At 38.8% G+C, this 19,201-nt stretch overlaps 2 protein-coding genes and 1 long non-coding RNA gene across 11 annotated transcripts; 1 reads left to right on the forward strand and 2 right to left on the reverse strand.

Annotated features, from left to right (window-relative positions):
• Positions 1 to 1,050: 1,050 nt before the first annotated feature.
• LOC116211703 (50S ribosomal protein L7/L12-like) lies at positions 1,051 to 5,448 on the reverse strand. 8 transcript variants are annotated; one of them, XM_031546191.1, is made up of 4 exons: positions 5,307 to 5,448; positions 5,098 to 5,201; positions 3,652 to 3,701; positions 1,051 to 1,978 (listed from the first exon to the last, which is right to left on the reverse strand). In XM_031546191.1, the coding sequence occupies exon 4, from the start codon at positions 1,875 to 1,877 to the stop codon at positions 1,221 to 1,223; it is 657 nt and encodes a 218-aa protein (XP_031402051.1). In that variant the 5' UTR covers positions 1,878 to 1,978; positions 3,652 to 3,701; positions 5,098 to 5,201; positions 5,307 to 5,448; the 3' UTR covers positions 1,051 to 1,220. The 8 variants fall into 8 exon arrangements, with proteins under 8 accessions (XP_031402051.1, XP_031402052.1, XP_031402045.1 ...); XM_031546192.1 differs by having other exon boundaries at positions 5,098 to 5,204; positions 5,307 to 5,446; XM_031546185.1 differs by lacking the exon at positions 3,652 to 3,701 and having other exon boundaries at positions 1,051 to 1,961.
• On the forward strand, positions 5,300 to 6,586 carry LOC116211705. The gene is made up of 2 exons (XR_004157721.1): positions 5,300 to 5,753; positions 6,249 to 6,586. It is a non-coding gene; the product is annotated as an uncharacterized LOC116211705 (long non-coding RNA).
• A 6,178-nt stretch (positions 6,587 to 12,764) lies between these two features.
• Positions 12,765 to 17,043, reverse strand: LOC116212420 (pheophytinase, chloroplastic). Of its 2 annotated transcripts, none has more exons than XM_031547023.1 (7): positions 16,765 to 17,043; positions 16,577 to 16,684; positions 15,518 to 15,656; positions 14,652 to 14,822; positions 13,805 to 14,045; positions 13,328 to 13,419; positions 12,765 to 13,222 (listed from the first exon to the last, which is right to left on the reverse strand). In XM_031547023.1, the coding sequence occupies exons 1-7, from the start codon at positions 16,865 to 16,867 to the stop codon at positions 12,964 to 12,966; spliced, it is 1,113 nt and encodes a 370-aa protein (XP_031402883.1). In that variant the 5' UTR covers positions 16,868 to 17,043; the 3' UTR covers positions 12,765 to 12,963. The 2 variants fall into 2 exon arrangements, with proteins under 2 accessions (XP_031402883.1, XP_031402884.1); XM_031547024.1 differs by lacking the exon at positions 16,765 to 17,043 and adding an exon at positions 16,112 to 16,187.
• Positions 17,044 to 19,201: the final 2,158 nt, after the last annotated feature.

Below are 19,201 nucleotides of genomic sequence, written 5' to 3' on the forward strand. Positions count from 1 at the left end.
ATGTAGTATTATATATTAGTAAATGTAACATTAATTGAGAGTATAGATTTGTTATTGTTATATGTTATGTTTTTTATAGAAACTTTTTTAATTTATTTATAATATATTTGTATAGATTTATTTATTTATATTTTTATAGAAACTTATTCAGAAATAATATACAGTATAATGCTAAATCCGATACAACTTTCCATATGAATAGTTATATTAAATAATACATATTTCATGTATCGATATTATAAAAATCGGATAATTTATATATTTTGTAGTAATATGAGTTATAAATTTGCAACTCTTATTTTAAAAGTTTGATATCCATATAACATATTGGATATATATATATATATATATCTCACTTTGCAGGAGCCCAGAAGGAGGAGCTCTGATTTGGTGTTTTTATTTTAAGGTTTAATTAATTAATTTTATTTTAATTTCTTATTTTTGTTTTACTCTTTAAATAATTTTAATTTGCAACCTATGAATTACCACTTAGGTTAAATTAAGGTGTCAAGTTCACATTAAAAATGTATTTTTTTGAAAAATAAAATATAAAAAAAAGCATAATAAAAATAAAAAAGTTGGATGGAAAATTTCAAACACAAGACAATTGACACAACTAATCATGTTTCTACCACTACAATATGCTCATCTCTCACATTCTTTATTTCTTTTATTAATTACTTTCGATGGATTACTAAATTAAAGAAAATGAATGTAAAGAAATTCAATTAGGATTTGAAAAATTACTCAAAAATTATACGTGGCAAACTCACATCACACGTACGAAGACTCCTCATCGCACAAACTCTAGGTGCCTAATTTAAATACCTATAATAATATATTCTTCCAATGAAAAATCAAATTCTTAACCATTCTTCTGGTCACGTGTCTTCTCAAGATAATATATTTACTGACTTGTTTTCTAGCTTCAAATTCCATGAGAGGCTCCCGAAGGTACACCAAGAGTCGATCAACAAGGAGTTGAGGAATTGCCCAAAAACCCGACATTGCTAACTCACATCGCACGAATGGAAGCTTCTATTGCGCAAATTAACCTTCTCAACTCCGAAGAATCAAAACCCTCTTTTACTATGTTCTTCCAGCTATCACAAGGGTTTTATGAGAAATTTTTATATATTGCCACTAGCAGAATCCTTCAACTGAAAAAAGTACAAACAAGCCAGATCACAAAATTATCGAGGTAACTCCTAAGATACCGCTCACTCCATGATCACTTTCGCTCCGATAGCTTTCATCTTCTCTATAATCTTCTCGCCTTCTTCCTTCGAGACACCTTTCTTGAACACTGACGGCGTCTTCTCCACTAAATCCTTGGCTTCTTTGAGACCCAGATCAGTGAAACCCCTCACTTCTTTAATAACCTTGATCTTTGCAGATGCTTCGTATGACTCCAATTTCACCTCGAAAACCGTCTTTTCGGGCTTCTTCTCCTCCTTTGCTGCTGCTGTGGCCTTCGTGGCCATCCCAGCAAGCCCCGCAGCTGCACCACCTTTCATGACCCCGATAGTGGGTGGTTCAGTCATACCCAGTCTTTTCATCATAATTGAAGAAAGCTCCGCAACTTCAACTAGTGTGAGTCCTGATATTTCGTCTACGAGCCTAAACACCCTATCTGTAGGAGGACTTCGATGCTCTGTCGGATCAAATGTTGCGGGGTCATAGTCAGCGGGAAGCTTCCTCTGGTCAATTTCCACCTCCTCTTCTTCTTCCTCTTCTTTCCTAGCTGGTTGAGAAAATCCTCGAGCAAATCGCCATGAGTATGAATTTTGCAGAACTCCCGGAAGAAGATTGGGACCCCCGTGCAACCCGTTTGCTAGATTGAGCCTTAGTCTTAACAAGAGGCTCATCTTTTTCATAAATGCAATCCCCAACTTCCACAGTAGAAAAATGATTTATGCTGACCGCATCCTGCAAGCTATCACATGGAGAGATCTAATGACCTGAGACACATTGCAGACTACAGGAAGATTAGGTACTCCGGCATAGAAATGACAAAGGAAACCCACGTTATAAGGTGCTACGACAGTATGGAGGCAATTACCAATCGAACAAAACAGCTAAGAAGTTCATTAATAAGCAATCCCTTTTTGGAAAATATTCGCCCTAAGTAACAGGAAATACAAATATCAGTTCTAGCAGTTACTTTGTTCATCAATGTAAAAACAAGAAAAGCATACAACAGCCAAAACAAGAAACCGAAACCAAGGATCATATCAGTAGCAAGAAAAGCACAACAAAAGGAGATAACAGGGACAAATTTGTTTTCTTTCACATTCGATAGCAAACAATTCGATGAGCCACCTACTCGAACATTGAGCTAATCCCCTAACTCAAATTCATGCCTATTTCCAAAACATCGCAGCTTCATTCTACATATGCACGGCATTCTTATTACACCATAACTAACACTAATGCTCATCCCAAAAATTCAAAGTAATGAATAAAGGAAAAGGCCAGATCCGATGTTCAAGTATTAATAATAAACGTCCTTTTCATTGTGTCCAGATTGCCCATAAAGTTGGGGATCAAAGGGAATTGCTTACATTCAATATGCAATACCTGAATCTGCATCAAGGTACTACATTCTTGCTTCCTACTGTTACCCGATTTATGCATTATACTTTTGGCGATTCTCAATGGTTATATTAACCTTCATTATCAATTCCTAATGCAGAGCTTTAGAAGAAGTCAACAATTCAATTTTCAAGGGCAGATTGCTGCATGTTATGCCTGCTCAGCGAAAAGGCCAACCTGAAAAACAGAAGTGAGTAGTGGTGGGCCGTCTTTTGTTTTCTTATCCATCTTTTCCCTTATTCTTTTTTTCCTTTTTTTTTTGTTGGTTAGGAGTGTCTGGTTCGTGGTTGTTTGGGTAAATATTATTGGAGGTGGACTGGGCTGTCCAGTAATTATAAAAATTTTATTTGGTTTTTCCCTGCTCTATAATGCAACTGCTCTGGACTATAGTGGTTGAGTTACTATTAACTTGATATTACTACTATACAGTGATCACTCTTCAAACCAAGCAGCAAAAACTTTCAAGCAACAGAGGGAAGAAGAAAGAAAGGCTTCTGAAGCTAGTGGATACAAGAGCATGGAATACATTGTTCATGCGCTCCGATACGATAAGTTTTTGTCTTACAACAGAATTGGTGCGTATATATCATCTCAAAGTATTGATTGTGTCATTTCAACTGAGCGCTGTTATTGACCTGGAGAAGTCATCTAACATTTGTCCTGTTTTGGTTCTGTTATTTGGGGCATAATGCCATTATAATTGTTAAATGCTTCTGTCTAGCTGCTTAGTCTTTTCTTCTAAAGTAATCATTTAAGAAATGAGTGTACTCAGCATAGCCTTTGATATGATGGGTTACAGAAAAATTTAGCGATCAAAAGATGCTCAAAGATTGCAAAAGAACCAAATTATGACATAATCTCTTTTATAGACTCCCCCGTCAAGCAGAAAACTTTAATGATGAAACTGATATGCAGCTAATTAGTATCTCCAAGCAACAGATTTCAAGTCAGGCAGCTATTCAATCCTTGTAGAAGGCTAGCTGGCCAGATTTAGTGTTATAGAGATTGCACTTATTTCTGGTCTGTTGCGATTTATTGCCTTGTAGCATTCACTACCTTAAGTTAAAGGTGAACTTGTCCTTTCAGATCTTGTTGATCCATAACTTCTGCAGCAAAAATAGATGTGTTTAGTTGCTTATATTATATATACTATTTAAAAGAGGCCAGGGTTTAAAGGTTTTATGTTGATTGTTGACAATAATGCATCCTGCTGTTATACTGGTTGAATTGATGTAGAGTTGAGACCATCATTGTTGGTGGCTCATCCATGAAATGTATTGTTCTTTCATGGTGTCATGCTTACAAATTTTTCTGCAAAATTTTATTCTAGGTTGTTGAAAACATAGCAAGGAAATTCAGTGTGAGCAAGAGTGATTTCCTCAAGCGGAGGCCGATGATCTTGCAGTGTGCATTGCCTTTGGGGAGACACAAGTAATTAATGAAACTAAGAAGGCTTTAGCAGAAGCAGGAGTTAACGTAGCAGCTCTGGAGGAGTTTGCTGCTAACAGAAGTGATTCTGCCAAAAGAAGCAATCGTGTTTTGTTGGTGAAGAACTTGCCCTATGGTTGTTCTGGAGCTGAACTGGCTAATATGTTCGGCAAATACGGTAGTCTGGACAAGGTCATTCTGCCTCCGACAAAGACGATGGCTTCGGTATGTAGTCCCCTGTTTGCTAATTTTTATCACGTTGAACTTCCATTGTAATTAGCAATGTAGTGGTTATTCTCTGGTGTGAGATTTCTTTCTTCTGTTCACTCATTACTCAACTGAATATTAAGTTTGCTTTTTATCTATGTTTTGCAAAAATATATTTCTGGACTTTTGTTGATTATTCATCGGTCTCCAATAGGCGGAAGATAACCCTCTTTCACTTGCATGGTATGTCTTTCAACGTGTGCATGAAATTTTAAACGGTATAGTGTATGCAGTTGCAAAAAACCGGGGTGGGGGTGGATTGGGCTTCGGAAAGTTTAGCCGTTGGAGAGTAGCTATGTCTTAATGAAAAGTGATGAGGACTCATTGTGCATTTGGACATACAATTCTAACTCCCATTGATACCCAAGCTTCTATCTTGCTCAATCTTAGAGAAGAATTAGCAATTCACCAGCATAAGCTGCTGTTCCTCCTTTGTTTCTATGAATAGTCTGTTAATCTCAAACCGGCAATTACAACAAAATAAATGGTACGTGATGCAACCTTAGCAAGATTTATATGCTTTGTCAGTAGAACAAATGCCGCATTTCTGTTTTATTTATAATGATAGAACATCTTTTCCTCTTAAATCCCCTGTTTATCAGAACTCTAATCTATTTTATTTTCCTTCATGATTACTTGACCTGCCTTCATCTCTGAAACCTCAACTAATATACGAGGGTGGTTTGCCTGCCAACCTTGATTTTATCTTACTTTCCTCGATTCCTCTTTTACTTGAGCAGATAAAGCAGCACAAGATATCTCTATTGCCGCTAATAGAGGATGATACGAAATCAACTTTGCCCTTACCTGCATAATGCTGGCGGTCACGGAAGAAATTGGTGTAACCATCCTCTCTGCTAAGACGTCCTATGAAGCCTGGACATCTCTTGCCACTGCCTTCCTCACCCAGACTGCTGCACAAGAAGATCTCCTTGATCAAAAATGGCGTGAATGGAAAAGGAAATGGCAAAGGAGGGAAAGGGAAAGGGAAAAGCGGCTCTGGGAAGAATTTTAACCGGTGAAGGATCGAGCAGTAACGCAGGAGGCTACCCTAATCAGGTGTCGGGTGGACAAGGAGAAGTGCTCGGGTCGGACAGGCAGTATAATCAGACTTTCGGGTCGGCTGTGTATTGCGGACCGGGTCGGCTGTTGTCTCACGTCTCTCATACTGCCCATAATGCCTCTATTATGAATTCTAGTTCTGCATACAGGCAGTGAGTCTTTTCATAGAGGATTCCCGAGGGTTCATGTTTTGCTTCGAGAATTTATTGTTTTTAAATTGTGGGTCAAGCTTAAACCTGTTATGGTACTCTAAATTCTTTTGATCAAGAGCTTGAGACTCCCGATGAAATTTGGAAGTCACACCGAGGATTTGCATTCGTGGAATTCGTCACAAAACAAGAGGCGAGGCGCAGAACGCTGTCAAGGCCCTGTCCAACACTCGCCTTTACGGCCGTCATCTGGTAACATTGCTAGTCCTCGTTCCTTGAAGATCGCCTCTGCTATGGCTTAGGCTTTTGTGGTATTATTAAATCGGGGATTATCCACAGTAGACGTCACTTACCTATTAGAAATTATGAAAAACACAAACTGTGAGATACTCTTTGAAAAGGGAAAAAAAAAATAAAAACATAAACTGTGAGATGATGTGATCGATAATTAGTGGAAGGCAAATGGTGTTTATTACTTCCTCTTGCATTCAAAAGAAACTCGTCTTACCTTTTTCAGTGAAATGATAAGGTGTCCTCACGCACCTATTGCTTAAGACTAGTCCCTCACTCCGACATATAACTTCCCTAACCATGAGTTTGAGTCCTTTCTACTGATGGATCAGATGATGGCTCTTCATCGTGATGGACCCAATATGTCCACCCTCCGATTCATCCATAGGATAAAAGTTTGACTCTCCGGGATTTGTGCTCAATTTCCCTGCATGACAATCTTGCTCGTTCCTACAGGTGAGCTCTTTCATGAGGGACTCATCCTCCCTCGCTTCTTTGGCAACGCGAAGGCCAGTGGGAAAGACGGAGTCTAAGCCCGGATATCATACGCACCTAAACTATCGGCAAGAAGCAACCCCAACCCCACACCCAGAAGGCAGAGAGGACAATCATCGAGATCGGTAGGATTACTCTCGAAGCGCTTCCATTTTCTGAGGTTGCTGTATCGATCAACAAGGAGCTTGATGTGAGCTTGATGTCTCCCAAAGCTTGATCCACGAGGCATTTATGCATCGCAAGAGATCCTTGTCTAATTCCAACTAGATGAATACAAAATGAAATCTCCTTTCGTAGTCCATTTAGTTGGAAAAATGAAATATTTTTCGTGAGGAGTCAATCTTCATTCTCTTGTTGAGTTAGTCACTGTTGTCATGATTGCAACTTCTAAACATCGAAAGCGAACCAGGAAAAAGCAGTGATGAGTAACACGAACAGCAGCGCTAGGGGCAGTATTACTGCTAGCCAGCTCGGAACCAGCATTTAGCAAATGCGATCACAGAACAGCAAGCATTTTGAGAACTCGAACGTTATTCATTGTTGTTTGACAGCAGAAAAAACAACAAACACAACACAAAATCTCCTTCTCCTACCCCGAGAACTCGAAAACTAAACAGTCCTTCTCTCACGAAGCAAAGAGAGAAACAAAGAGGAGATGCGTAACCCTGTCAATAGGAACGAAAATCTGATACTGGTCCTTCCCTCCCAGAATCCTGGGGCTCGTGTTGGATTACTTCCCGTCCAAGAAAACTGGCAAAGCAGAGAAGATAACCGTGTGACCTAATTAGAAACCGTTCTCTGAAATCAAGATATCCAAGAAAACCTTTCAAATGAACAGAGCGAGGTGTAACCAACGTGGAGCAACAACAATGAACCGTGATGAAATTTGTATCGAAGTGAAACGATGACAGATGGTTGGGGAACCATAGAATTGAAACTAAACCGTAGGAATTCGAGGAAACATCAGAGATACTAAGTACCACGATCAAACCACGAAGCTCTGCGTTCTTTTAGTATTTTGAATTACAAAACAAATGAATGCAACAAAATTACCGTAGAGCGAAACTAGTGGAAGAAACGGACAGTACCCAGAGCCACACATCAGAAAATCCTTCAACCAACGAACAGAATATGAATTAAAAACAGAAGACACGCAATGGAACCACTAAGAACTCTCCGCTTTGAACTTCGAAATCCAAAAACATAATCGAACAAATCTGAAGGAAATGCGAGCAAAGATTTCTGGAAATCAGAAGCATGCTAACCTCTGCCTCTCTCCCTCCCTCTCTCTCTCTCTCTCTCTCTCTCTCTCTCTCTCTCTCTCTCTCTCTCTCTCTCTCTCGCTCTTGATATATCTATCTCTGGGCGAAATGCGGCATGAGGGCAATAATGGTGAATGTGGGAGAAACTGCTGATTGGGTTTTGGAGATTATATAAGAAAGAGACGGGAGGGCTGAATTTGAGTGAAAACCGCAGGCAGGCAGGCTAACGAAGGAGATTCTCTTTTGGCTTTGAAATTCAAATTTCAGTTATTTATTAGCCGTTACGTCACATTAAGGAGGGAGAGGCGGTCGGTTAACTGCGCTTAATTCAGTTTGATTAGTTGATTTTGTTTTTATTAATTTTTTTTGCTGGTTCATTTTTTGGGTTGGCAACATATCAGATTCCGAGTTTGTAAATGTAAATGTAAATAAACTGGAGAGCAAAGAATTTTCAAATGCTGAGTTATCTATTCTACTTTTTGAACTCAATAAATTCTTACATCTTAAAGAGGAATTCTTAACAAATTAAAAGGATAATAATATTGATAGACTAAATTTGGTACAAAAATATATGAATGTTATTATATGGAAGAGGTAATATTTGGCCTTCTTAAAGTGATTGTATAGATATTGGTTTAAGAAAAATATGAATGTGATATTTAGAAAAAAGAAAAATGAGGTAAGTGTCGAAATTGTGATATTATAGAAAATTAAAAATGAAAAATTTGATAGAATAGGGAGACGCTGCAGACTACAGGAAGATTAGGTACTTCGGCATAGAAATGACAAAGGAAACCCATGTTATAAGGTGCTACGACATATGGAGGCAATTACCAATCGAACAAAACGACTAAGAAGTTCGTTAATAAGGATTAGGGATAGTAACTCTTTATATTGATAATCAAAAAATCAAAAGCCAGCAACCCCTTTTCGTAAAACATTCGTCCTAAATAACAGGAATACGAATATCCGTTCTAGCAGTTACTTTGTTCATCAATGTGAAAAAAAAAAGGCATACAACGGCCAAAACAAGAAACCGAAACCGAGGATCATATCAGCAGTAAGAAAAGCACAACAAAATGAGATAATAAGGACAAATTTGTTTGCTTTCACATTCAATATCAAACAGTTTGATGGGCCACCTACTCGAACATTGAGCTAATCCCCGAACTCAAATTCACACCTATTTCCAAAACATCGCAGCTTCATTCTACATATTCATGGCATTCTCATTACACCATAACTAACGCTAATGCTCATCTCAAAAATTCAAATTAATGAATAAAGGAAAAAGCCAGATCCGACGTTCAAGAACGGGAGTTAGCTGAGATTTTGGAGGTTCCTTCCATTGTATATCATCTAGCTAACTATCTATGTATCCATCTAATTTAAAACAATCATATCAATGTGTGAAATCCTCACCTCTTACGCTTCAAGTAGCAATAACAACGGCTATACAGAAGCTGGAGTGGTACTGGTAGCATACCTAGATGATGATGGCAGGATGGGAACGAGGTAGCAACAATGGTGGCAGCAGCAGGGTGGAAGACGAAGAGCATTCGATGTTTTGGACAGCCTATGAGATGAGTCTCTTATTGGCCTTGAAAATGTCGAAAGTTTGAAGTGGAACACCTGGACCGAATCTCGACCAGGTTCAAGTGAAGGTCGAAAATCAAATCGAACCGGATGGGAGCGCCTCTCTCTTCCCCTCCACCTCCATTGTTGCTCGATGGCTACTTCCGTTCCTTCTCTCTCGTCAGTGTTTACTGCTTCCGCCGCTCTTTCTCTCTCTCTGTTTCTCCCAAGCGGTCTTCTCAACCAAGGTTATAATTTTTCGATTGGGGTTGTCAGTCTGACAATTATAGGGAACGACTACGACATGTTCCGACCTCCAACGTGTAAGCAATGTATCTGTTGTTTGGTCTGCTGAGGATTGCATGTTGTTCTATGCTGCTTCTCTATGTTGTCTTTGTGCTACTTCTCTGTGCTATCTTTGTGCTGCTTCTCTGTGTTGTCTTTGTGTTGTTCAGTCCATTTTCATGGTTGTGCTGAGTTTGGGTTGCATTGTAACTTGTATCAGAGATGGCTTATGCAAGTGGATCTAGGAGTGCATCGGCTTGTAATACCGGAGTGGCCCAATCTAGAAAAAATGAAAGTGGAATTAGAGATGAACTGGCATAGGCACTCGGTTATGAAGTTTCGGGTGAGAGGCTAAAGTTTAAATGTAATACCGTGACAAGATAGTTTTTGGATGTCCCTATGGATTGAAGCATCACTTGGGATGTACCAAGATTAACGTGATACCTCATCCTGTTGTTCATGATGACGTGAAGAATAATATACTCACGATTTGTATGCGTTTAGATGATCTTGCAATGAAGAAAAAATAAGCTAGTAGTTGTGGATTGGAAAATGATGATGTTGTAGTAGACCTTGATAATGATGATGAAGATGCAAAGGCTGGTGCAAAGAGGAAGGTAAACAAAATAACTAGAATTTTTAGTTTGTTTAATAAGAGAAGTTTGAATAATCAAAGCAAACTAAAGCAACTAACAATTAATCAGATGATGAAGAAAGATTTGAAAGAGGATGTGTGCATGCAGATTGCCTTTTTTTTTTCTATACAAGTGCAATTCCATTTAATTGTGTGAAAAATCTTGAGTTTAATAAGATGTGTCATTAGATTGGGAAGTATGGCATTGGATTGAAACTTCTATCTTATCACGAGATTAGAGATAAATATTTGAGGAAAGAGGTTGATAATACTATGTCATTACTTGAGGAGCATAAAGTTGTGTGGAGAAAGTTAGGGTGTTCCATAATGTCATATGGTTAGACTGGTAAGAAAAAGAGGTCCATATACAATTTCGTAATGAATAACCCCAGGGGAACATTTTTTTTTTTTACTTCCATTGACACATTAGACGTCTCCAAGACTGCAAATAAAGTATTTGAGATGATAGATGGTATAGTGGAGAAAGTTGGGGAAGAGAATATAGTTCAAATTGTCACAGATAATGTTGTCAATTACAAAGTTGTAGGTGATATGTTAATGGAGAAAATGAAGAAGTTATTTTGGACTCTATGTGTAGCTCATTGCATAGATCTTATGTTGGAGGATTTGGAGAAGAAGATAGGTACATGAGCTGATGATAATGAAGGGTAGGAAGATCACGACCTTCATTTACTTGAGAACACTCATCATCACGATGCTGAAGCATTTCACCAAGGGCAAAGATTTGATTAGACCGGCCATGACTCACTTTACTACTACTTATCTGACTTTGAGATGCCTCTTCGATAATAGAAACGCTCTAAGGACTATGATTGCATACAAGGAAAGGTAGTCGATTTGCGAAGTTAGAAGGTGGAAAGTATGTGGAACGTGCTATTATGGATAACATATTTTGGAATAATATTAATACATGTTTGAATGCTGCATATCCTCTCATTAAGATGCTCCGCATGGTGGACTTGGATGAAAAGCGTGCGATGGGCTTTATTAAAATGAGATGGATAAAACCAAGCAAAAAATCGAAGCAAGCTTCAAGGATGATCGGAAGAGAGAAATTTATTTATAAGCTACTACATGCTTAGTCTTTAATTACTTATTCACCATTATATTTGAAATTTATAAGTATCCAATAATGGCTTGTTTCATGCTTTCGATTATGATCCTATTTGGAAGGTTATTGATGAAATATGGGAGGTTCAACTTCATAGGCCATTGCATGTTGCTGCTTATTATTTGAATCCTCAATTGCATTTCTCTTCTAAATTTAGAACTGATAGAAAAGCCATGCGTGGATTATATAAGGTTATACATAGATGCTAGACGATAAAGAGAAGGAGAAGGTTGATTTGCAGCTAGAGGAATTTAAACATGAAAGAGAGCTCTTTGGATTCTCATATGATAAGTCTAAGAGGCTCAAAAAGACACCGGCAGATTGGTGGGAGTCATATGGTGCCGATACCCCAGAGTTACGAAGATTTAGTATAAGGATTTTGGGTTTGACTTGTAGCTCTTATGGATGTGAGTTTAATTGGCTCATCGATATGTGTGTTTAATCGAATTCGGTGACCAGGCTGCTTTACTTGACTCCATGTTTGCCTAATGGAACTCCGCGGTGGCATAGTTAGCTTGTGAATATTGGAGGATGTCAATAAGCTAAGCTAGGAGCCACAAAAAGTTCTTCACGTCTCTTCGCTTGGAGGATGCTCTCTCAGTGATGGACATTATCGTGCCGGTGTCACTCACGCAGGGGGATTTGTCTTTGCACCAATCCAATCTTTGAAGCTTTTGTATTTATACCACTTGGAGGATTCTACTTTGAGGAAAATTGAGATCTCTGGGTTATGTGGGCACGTAGATGCTCTGAGTCGTGATCATTATGACTGGTTGATGGTTGGTTCCCATGTGGAAAGTCTGCAATCACTACAAGACCTTCGTATCGACCAGTAAGACACAACCCGCTTTTGTGCATTCGGTGTTTAGGCCGGATTTGAAGCTTGGAGTTCCGGGGCAGATAGATGGCAAAGACGGGGAATGGGACAACCTTCTTTTGATGTCAAAAGGAGCTATATAATGGAAACATGAGGATTTGGTACTTTTCTTCTTGGTCTTTTTTGGGCTTTAGAGAAAGAATGGAAGGGAAGGATTTGTCTGCAGATATTTATGCATATCAAATATGCTTGTTGTTTGAGCTTCTTGATTTGTTCCTGTGCGTCCTCTCTATCGTAAAAACAAATTTGTGTGCATCTTTTGATCGTGTATTGCGCATAATAACCTCGGCCTTTCCGGTTCTGACATCTACATTCTGGAGTTCAACATATATAGCCGCCAACCTTCATTCAGATCTATATATTATTTTCCCTCATCTATCGTTTTAGTTCGAGCAGTCGATCTTTGGCATTCTTCTGAACATAAGTCCCATGTAGTGTTTCATTTGGCCTGTTCGTAGTTTCATTAGAAAGTCACAGGATTGTTTTCTGATGCAAATTAACAGAGGCAGTGGATGCCGTGAATGAGAAAACGCTCCCCACCCCCCCCCCCCCCCCCCCCAAATCTATTGAGTTGTGTTCAATATCCAGATTCCATTCATTTTAAAGGGTCATTTCCTCCCATCCTCTTACTATAAGGCGGTGTTCAATGTGATCACCTAAATTAAGTATTTAAATTAATTCGTCAGCATCATAAGTTAAAGCATATCCTGACTTGAGTAAGAATCGGATGCCTAAAGAGAGCTATCGAACAAGGGATCTCTACATCCGATAGCAACTGCAACATACAAAATTACAGATGTATCAGCTTGCTATGATAATTTATATTGTTACAGCATTAGAACTTGACACACTTGTTGATTTTTGAGTCCGAAAGAATGTATCTACAGTAAAGTCTACTCAGTGTTTTCTAATTAGGCCTCCGGTGCAATTGTTGATAGCCAATCAAGCAATGCCCTGTTCACTTGCTCGGGAATTTCATCATGGGGACAGTGACCTGCCTGCAAGTTCACGACCGACGTATTCGGGTAGAACTCCTTGATTCGGGCCGCCTTAGCGGGGCCGACCCAAGGGTCAAGGTCGCCCCACAGCAGCAGCAGTGGGCAAGAGAGCTTGCTGAGGACACTGTCTAGGGTGTACCTGGTCTGATTCATCATGAACCGAGTCATTAATCTGCAAGGGGGGGGAAAAAAAAAAAAAAAAAAGGGCCAGGTCAAGTTCATAGTTTGAAAAAAAGAAATACTACGACAAAATCTTAAGCGTGATCGTCACATATACCTGTAGTATACTTCTCCTGCATTAGGGTCAGCTGCTGGCCTTGTAATCGATTCGACGAGGTAGTCATCTACATTTGAGGGGTTTATATAAACCTGAACAAGTAAAAAAAAAAAACTCCCTTATAACATGAAATACAGAAAAGAGCCAAGCATTAGATTAGTACTGTCAAGAACAGTTATTCAACTGGACCAGCCCGACTGGTGGTCCCGTTCATTCTGATTTTTCTATTCAATTGATGAGACTAGTTGGCCTGTAGCTTGGACCACTATGCCTTCGAATATTATTTACCTCCCAATTCCAGTTTAAAGTTCCTAACAGCCTAGGACATCTCTTGTTAGGCGATTCATTGGGGTCTCCATACCCCCTCTTTGTATGCTTTAATTTCTGTTCAGGCTTCAGTCTCTTTCTCCACCGAAAAAAAAAATAAAAAAAAGCAAGCTCAAATAGTTGAGTCAAATAGGAAAGTAGTGAACTTACACTTTTTAGGACAGATTCAATACGAGCAGGTTGTTTTGCTTGCCAAAAAAGAAACCCAAGGACGATCCGCTGGAAAATTTCCTTCAAAGGCTTCACTATCACCTTCTGTAGGACAGTTTCTTTGGGATCAGAGACCTTTGCATTAGGGTCCCCGAATTGGCCCGCAGAGTTTAATAGTACGACTCCTGCGACTTGCTCAGGCAGAGCAGCAGCAGAGACCAGAGCAGTAAAACCTCCAAGACTGAAATATTATATATCAACATGTAAGGGAAAATGTCATACTCATCTTACCATAATTATCTGAAAATTTCAAACCTATGCATGGTAGTTCCGGTTAAGTAACCAAGCCCAATTGATCCAAAAGTTAAACAAATCAACAGAGGTGCTTCATGGTGTGGTTATTATCAAGGGAAAAGACACCTCTTGCAGTTTCTGTGGCATTTTTTGTTATCTTCCTTGGCTCATGAAGCTGGACAATTGGCGGTTATCCTATTTGAAAAGCAGGAGGTGACTCGCACCCTTTGGGCAAATGACAGGAGATGCAAGTCAATTCAAGTGTCTATCTAAAGCTTCAAATCACATCTGAGTGTGAGCTATAAAAATTGAATGGATATGAGCAGATTAACCGGAAAAGAGATTTCAAACTTGAGATCTAATACCCACTCAAATTATGGTGGACAGAAAAATATTCCTGTTCTAAAAAGTAATAGGCCCAGACAAGCACGCTTAATTGTATTAAGAAGTGATATGTAGCCAAATTTTATCGAGACATTGTCAAAAGAGCGACTGAGAAGAGGAGAAAAACTGAGATAATGCAAGAAGCGGGTACTTGCAGTTAGCATATTACCTGTTGCCCACTAGAACTGCGGGCTCTCTCACTATCTCCTTCAGAAAATCCAGTACTTGGTCCTTCCATATCATTGCATCATACTCAATGATCGCTTTCTCGCTCCAACCAAATCCTAACAAGTCTATCGCGTAAACCTTGTATCGCTTAGCCAGTTCAGGGATGTTGTACCTGCATATATAAAGGGAAAAACTATACCGTGAACTGAGGATTGACAAAAAGTGTTACTCATTGAGGATTGACAATGCGGAAAAAAAGAATGGCACAGTATTAAGTTGCTTTTGTCTTCATCAACTGATAATAATTGTCTACAAAAAATTAAAGGTATTCCAGTAATATCCTAGAAAGTTTGCATTACATGGTTTTGCCAGAGAGTTTGATCAAACTACAATGGTTTTGTAATTCAGCAAAAGTAGAATTGCCACATATTTTGTTTTATAATTTTCATATCCCATTCTTAACCATAATTTCACGAAAAAGCGCAACATTTTCAGGATTATCAAAAAACTGGAACGGGTTAAAATTCCTTTTTCAAGTGATCTGCAACGGTTGAAGAGATCATTCAAACAAAGGTGAAGCTTGCAAAATTCCTTTTGTAGTAAATGTGCTAGTAGCATCACTTACTAGCTCCTACAACATGTAAGACTTACAGATCACGAACAATAGAGATTACTATCCTCTGCCCCGAAAATTTGCAGGAATCAGGGAATGAACAGACATTATAAAACTGCTTCATGAGAATGACCCATTTATTATTGTTCTTTGCAGTTTGCAGTGACGAAAAGAGAAAGAACGATGGCCTTAAATGTAACAACAAATCAAGAACTGCAAATCATGTTCAAATTGAAAGACAGGCTTAAACATACCTCCAGTGAAATGCCGAAGCTCCAAATCCATGAATCAGGACAATTGGAAAGCCTTCTCCTTGTACCACATAGTGGATCTTGTGTCCGCGCCATGTCCAGAAATTGTACCCCTCCGGCTTAAATGGTAACCTATCAACTCCTACAGAGCAAGTACACCTATATCTCAAGTTTCGTTTTAACCCAAATTCAACCATCTGAAGCTATCTAGTGAAACATGAACACATCTCCTGATTAGAAGATGCTCAAAACAAATTATCTGCTATACTCACACATTACTTGGCTAATTATCCATATCCACTCAGAAGAGGAAAAACAAGAACTAGGATTTTTCATCTGAACAAGGAAGCGGTATGATTCTCTAGTTCTCATATCAGGTGGCAGAACCACATGCGATACTTGTACTATAGTGGTAATCCAGTCAAAATTTTAATGCGACGGAAAGAAGATTAGAGCCAAAGAGTCATTTTTTTATTCAATGGCAACAGAGTGCAATAGCAAGAAATAGGAAAAGTCTGCTAATCCAAAAGCTGCCATATCATTTTCGCAGCACATCTGTGAGAACCGTATGTAATAAAATTGCATAATCAAACAAACCTTGTCCCACGTGAGAACCGTATGTAATAAAAATTGCAAATCCAAACGCTGCCATATCATCTTGCTAATCCAAAAGCTGCCATATCATTTTCGCAGCACATCTGTGAGAACCGTAAGTAATAAAATTGCATAATCAAACAAACCTTGTCCCGCGCTTCAAACTGCAGAGTGGAACTTAACGCTCGGTGTTACAAGATGATATCAACACGAAGAGCATCACCAAAGTAGTGAGCTTGGGCTCGCATTGTTCAGAGATCACTTAGGCAGCATTCTCACGCTGTGAAGCACTTAATAATCTTTCTTACCACTTCTATTTACGAACCGTGCTTGAGAAACTCATGTTACATTCGAACTAATGGGGCCCGTTCAAGTCACATAGACTCAACTAATGGGTATAGCCTGTATTCTTCGAGACAACTTCAACAGTTGAATTACATAACAAGACGGGAATGAGAGAGCTCGAACCTTTGGCGGGCTCGGTCATCACGGAAGAGCCACCGCCGGCCACTGTAACTCCCGAAGCAACAATTCCCTTGAACGTGAATCCCCTTCTACCCAACTGGCATTTGCCCCCTACCGAAGAAAACAAAGAAACGGTGAGGCCAGAACACCCACAAACAGTAACTTGGAATATCGCAGAGCACGAAGCTTACTCGGCTCGTGAACGGACGAGGTGGGCACGATGAACCTATGGGCAGCTGGACTCAAGAACTCCGTCGGTCTTGTGGAGGGCAGCAGAGAGCATGAAAAAGACATCGAATCTCGAAAACCCTTTAAACCTCGGAAGGCTTCTCAGGCGGTCTCGTGAGGCGGGCTGACCCTCGAGAAGCCGAATTGGAATGTTACACATTGGACTTTTTTCCTCTCCCCCGGGCCGATAGATTTATGAGAAGAAGTGGAGCTCTTGTGGCCGTGTGGGTTTCTGAAAGGTGTGGAGGGCTCCAAACCAGAGGAAAGATATGCGTAAGGGAAAAAATAATAATAATAATAATAATATTCACCCAAAGAAAAACAGAAAACGAAAAAAAAACAAAAAATGCATATTCTAGGAGTTTGTTTGTCCGACAGCAGGAAAGGAAACGGGAAATCTAAAGTCCCACATGTAGTTGTCATCTGAGGCACGATAACTGATCTCGAGCATGCATGAATATTAAATCAATGAATATTTTATTGATTTGCATGTGCCTATCGATGTTGAGAAGATATTCGGTGGATATTGCACAATCATGTGATTACGTAAAATTCAATCAACAATTGACACGTATAAGAAAGAAATATTTTTTTCTAAATTGTAAGTTTATAAGTGTTACTTTTATACATGTCAATTATTGATTGAGTGTCACCTGATTGACTAATAATATTCACTTGATATTTATGGTTGATATCATACACAAAGCTACTAGCTATTGGGTGACTGTAGACTCTACACAGGAAAACAAACGTGTATGTTTTTCAACCTAAAAAAAAAACAAAAAGAAAAGAAAAAGAACAAATCCTTGTCCACTCCTCACCATCTTCTTCGTGTTCACGAACGAAAATGTTCGTGCTGGCCTTGGAGCTCAATTCTCTGTCAGGATGTTTGCCTCAACATTGTAAAATAAGAGCACAAAAAATGGCTCCAGTTATTGTAACTGCGGCATGGGCACCAGTTCGATCACCTGTGTCTGTGCCCGCATCAATGCAATCCTAACATCTCCAATGTAAGGTAGTCTGTCTCATAGGAGGATAAATGTGTGCTACTATTATTTAGGGAAGAAAAAAAACATTGAGCAACTATAAGCTCCAACATTTTTAATCCTCAAGAACAAAGACACGGCTCTAGATTATATTCTAAGCATAGCGTTCCCTGCATATGCTGAGGACCTTAGCTTGTGCTTCTTCCCAGTTGGATAATTGGGGACGCAAAACTGCTGGCGATCCAGAGATGGCAGTCGGATTCCGTGGTTTTAAGGTCGAAGGACTCGTGAGTGGCAGGATTGCGTATTCTAATTACATAATCGTGCATGGAAGTCAAAGGCAATAAAATAAAAAGGCGGCCGATCGACCGGCTGAAAAATATTGCAATTTTCTGGGTTACGGATTGTGTCGTGTTAGGCCAAAGTTTTACCCCTCGGGGGATTCGGTTGATGTACAACTTTTATCTCAACATAATTAAGAACGACCAAACACCATTAGGGGATTCCCCCTTCCCCATCAGTACTGAACTTCTTCAATTCAGGGAAGAAGATTGCAACTTTGGATGAGATTTGTAGCGTGCACCGAGGGCCGGCCCAATCTCCTTCTGACAGAAACTACGTGGGCCGGGCCCAACAGAATCTCCGCCTCCGCCTTACAAGTTCTCCCTCCCAATCCCACCCGTTCGTTGGGATGGCAAAAAAGGCCCGATCCAGCCCGAGCCGTTTGGGGCGAAGCTTCATCATTTGCTTTGAACGCCTTTATTATAACCGATATTTCATATATTAAGTTTTATAAATTTCAGGCAAAATAATACAGTCATTTGGATGAGAATTTTACTTAATTAAGAATTTATAAGATTAGCTATAGTGCTTAATTTTTTTAAAATTAATTTTAAGTTTATAAGTATCAATGATTTTTTTATTTTCTTAAAATGATGAATATATTTGTTTGTTAATGATGTGATAATAATTGTTAAAATATTTTTTATATATTTTTTTATTATTTTATTTACAATATATACAAGATATTAACATATGAATTGACATTTTCTTTTATACCCCTATTTAATACATTAGATACAACTTTATCTAGATATATATGCATAGGGGTAAATAATCAAACATTGATTATTTTTTACGCATTGATTTTAGAAAATTAAATATAAGAGCAGGAGAGGAGTTAGAGACTTTGAGATTATATAGTAACTATCGGGAGAAGCAACATATTGTACTGAAGGTAAAACATCGAGAGGAATTAAACAATTTGAATTCCCAAATAAAGTATCGGGAAACTACTTTTAGTATATACTTATATCCCACATTTTACATAACTTCTAATTTATTTTCAGTAACCTTACAAGTAATGGAAATACGTTCTCTTCTGTATTATAATAAAATATGGTGGATCAATAGT

This window comes from Punica granatum, chromosome 6, assembly GCF_007655135.1.
Source record: "Punica granatum isolate Tunisia-2019 chromosome 6, ASM765513v2, whole genome shotgun sequence".
Classification (NCBI taxonomy): Eukaryota; Viridiplantae; Streptophyta; class Magnoliopsida; order Myrtales; family Lythraceae; genus Punica; species Punica granatum.

What these genes read in the sequence shown, in the direction of transcription:
- LOC116211703 (XM_031546185.1), bottom strand. Translation starts at nt 1,877, where the DNA reads ATGAAAAAGATGAGCCTCTTGTTAAGACTAAGGCTCAATCTAGCAAAC.
- LOC116212420 (XM_031547023.1), bottom strand. Translation starts at nt 16,867, where the DNA reads ATGTCTTTTTCATGCTCTCTGCTGCCCTCCACAAGACCGACGGAGTTC. An exon ending in CTCGTCCGTTCACGAGCCGA is followed by an intron (nt 16,685 to 16,764) that starts GTAAGCTTCGTG and finishes TTTCTTCGGTAG; the next exon opens with GGGGCAAATGCCAGTTGGGT. An exon ending in GATGACCGAGCCCGCCAAAG is followed by an intron (nt 15,657 to 16,576) that starts GTTCGAGCTCTC and finishes CTTGCTCTGTAG; the next exon opens with GAGTTGATAGGTTACCATTT.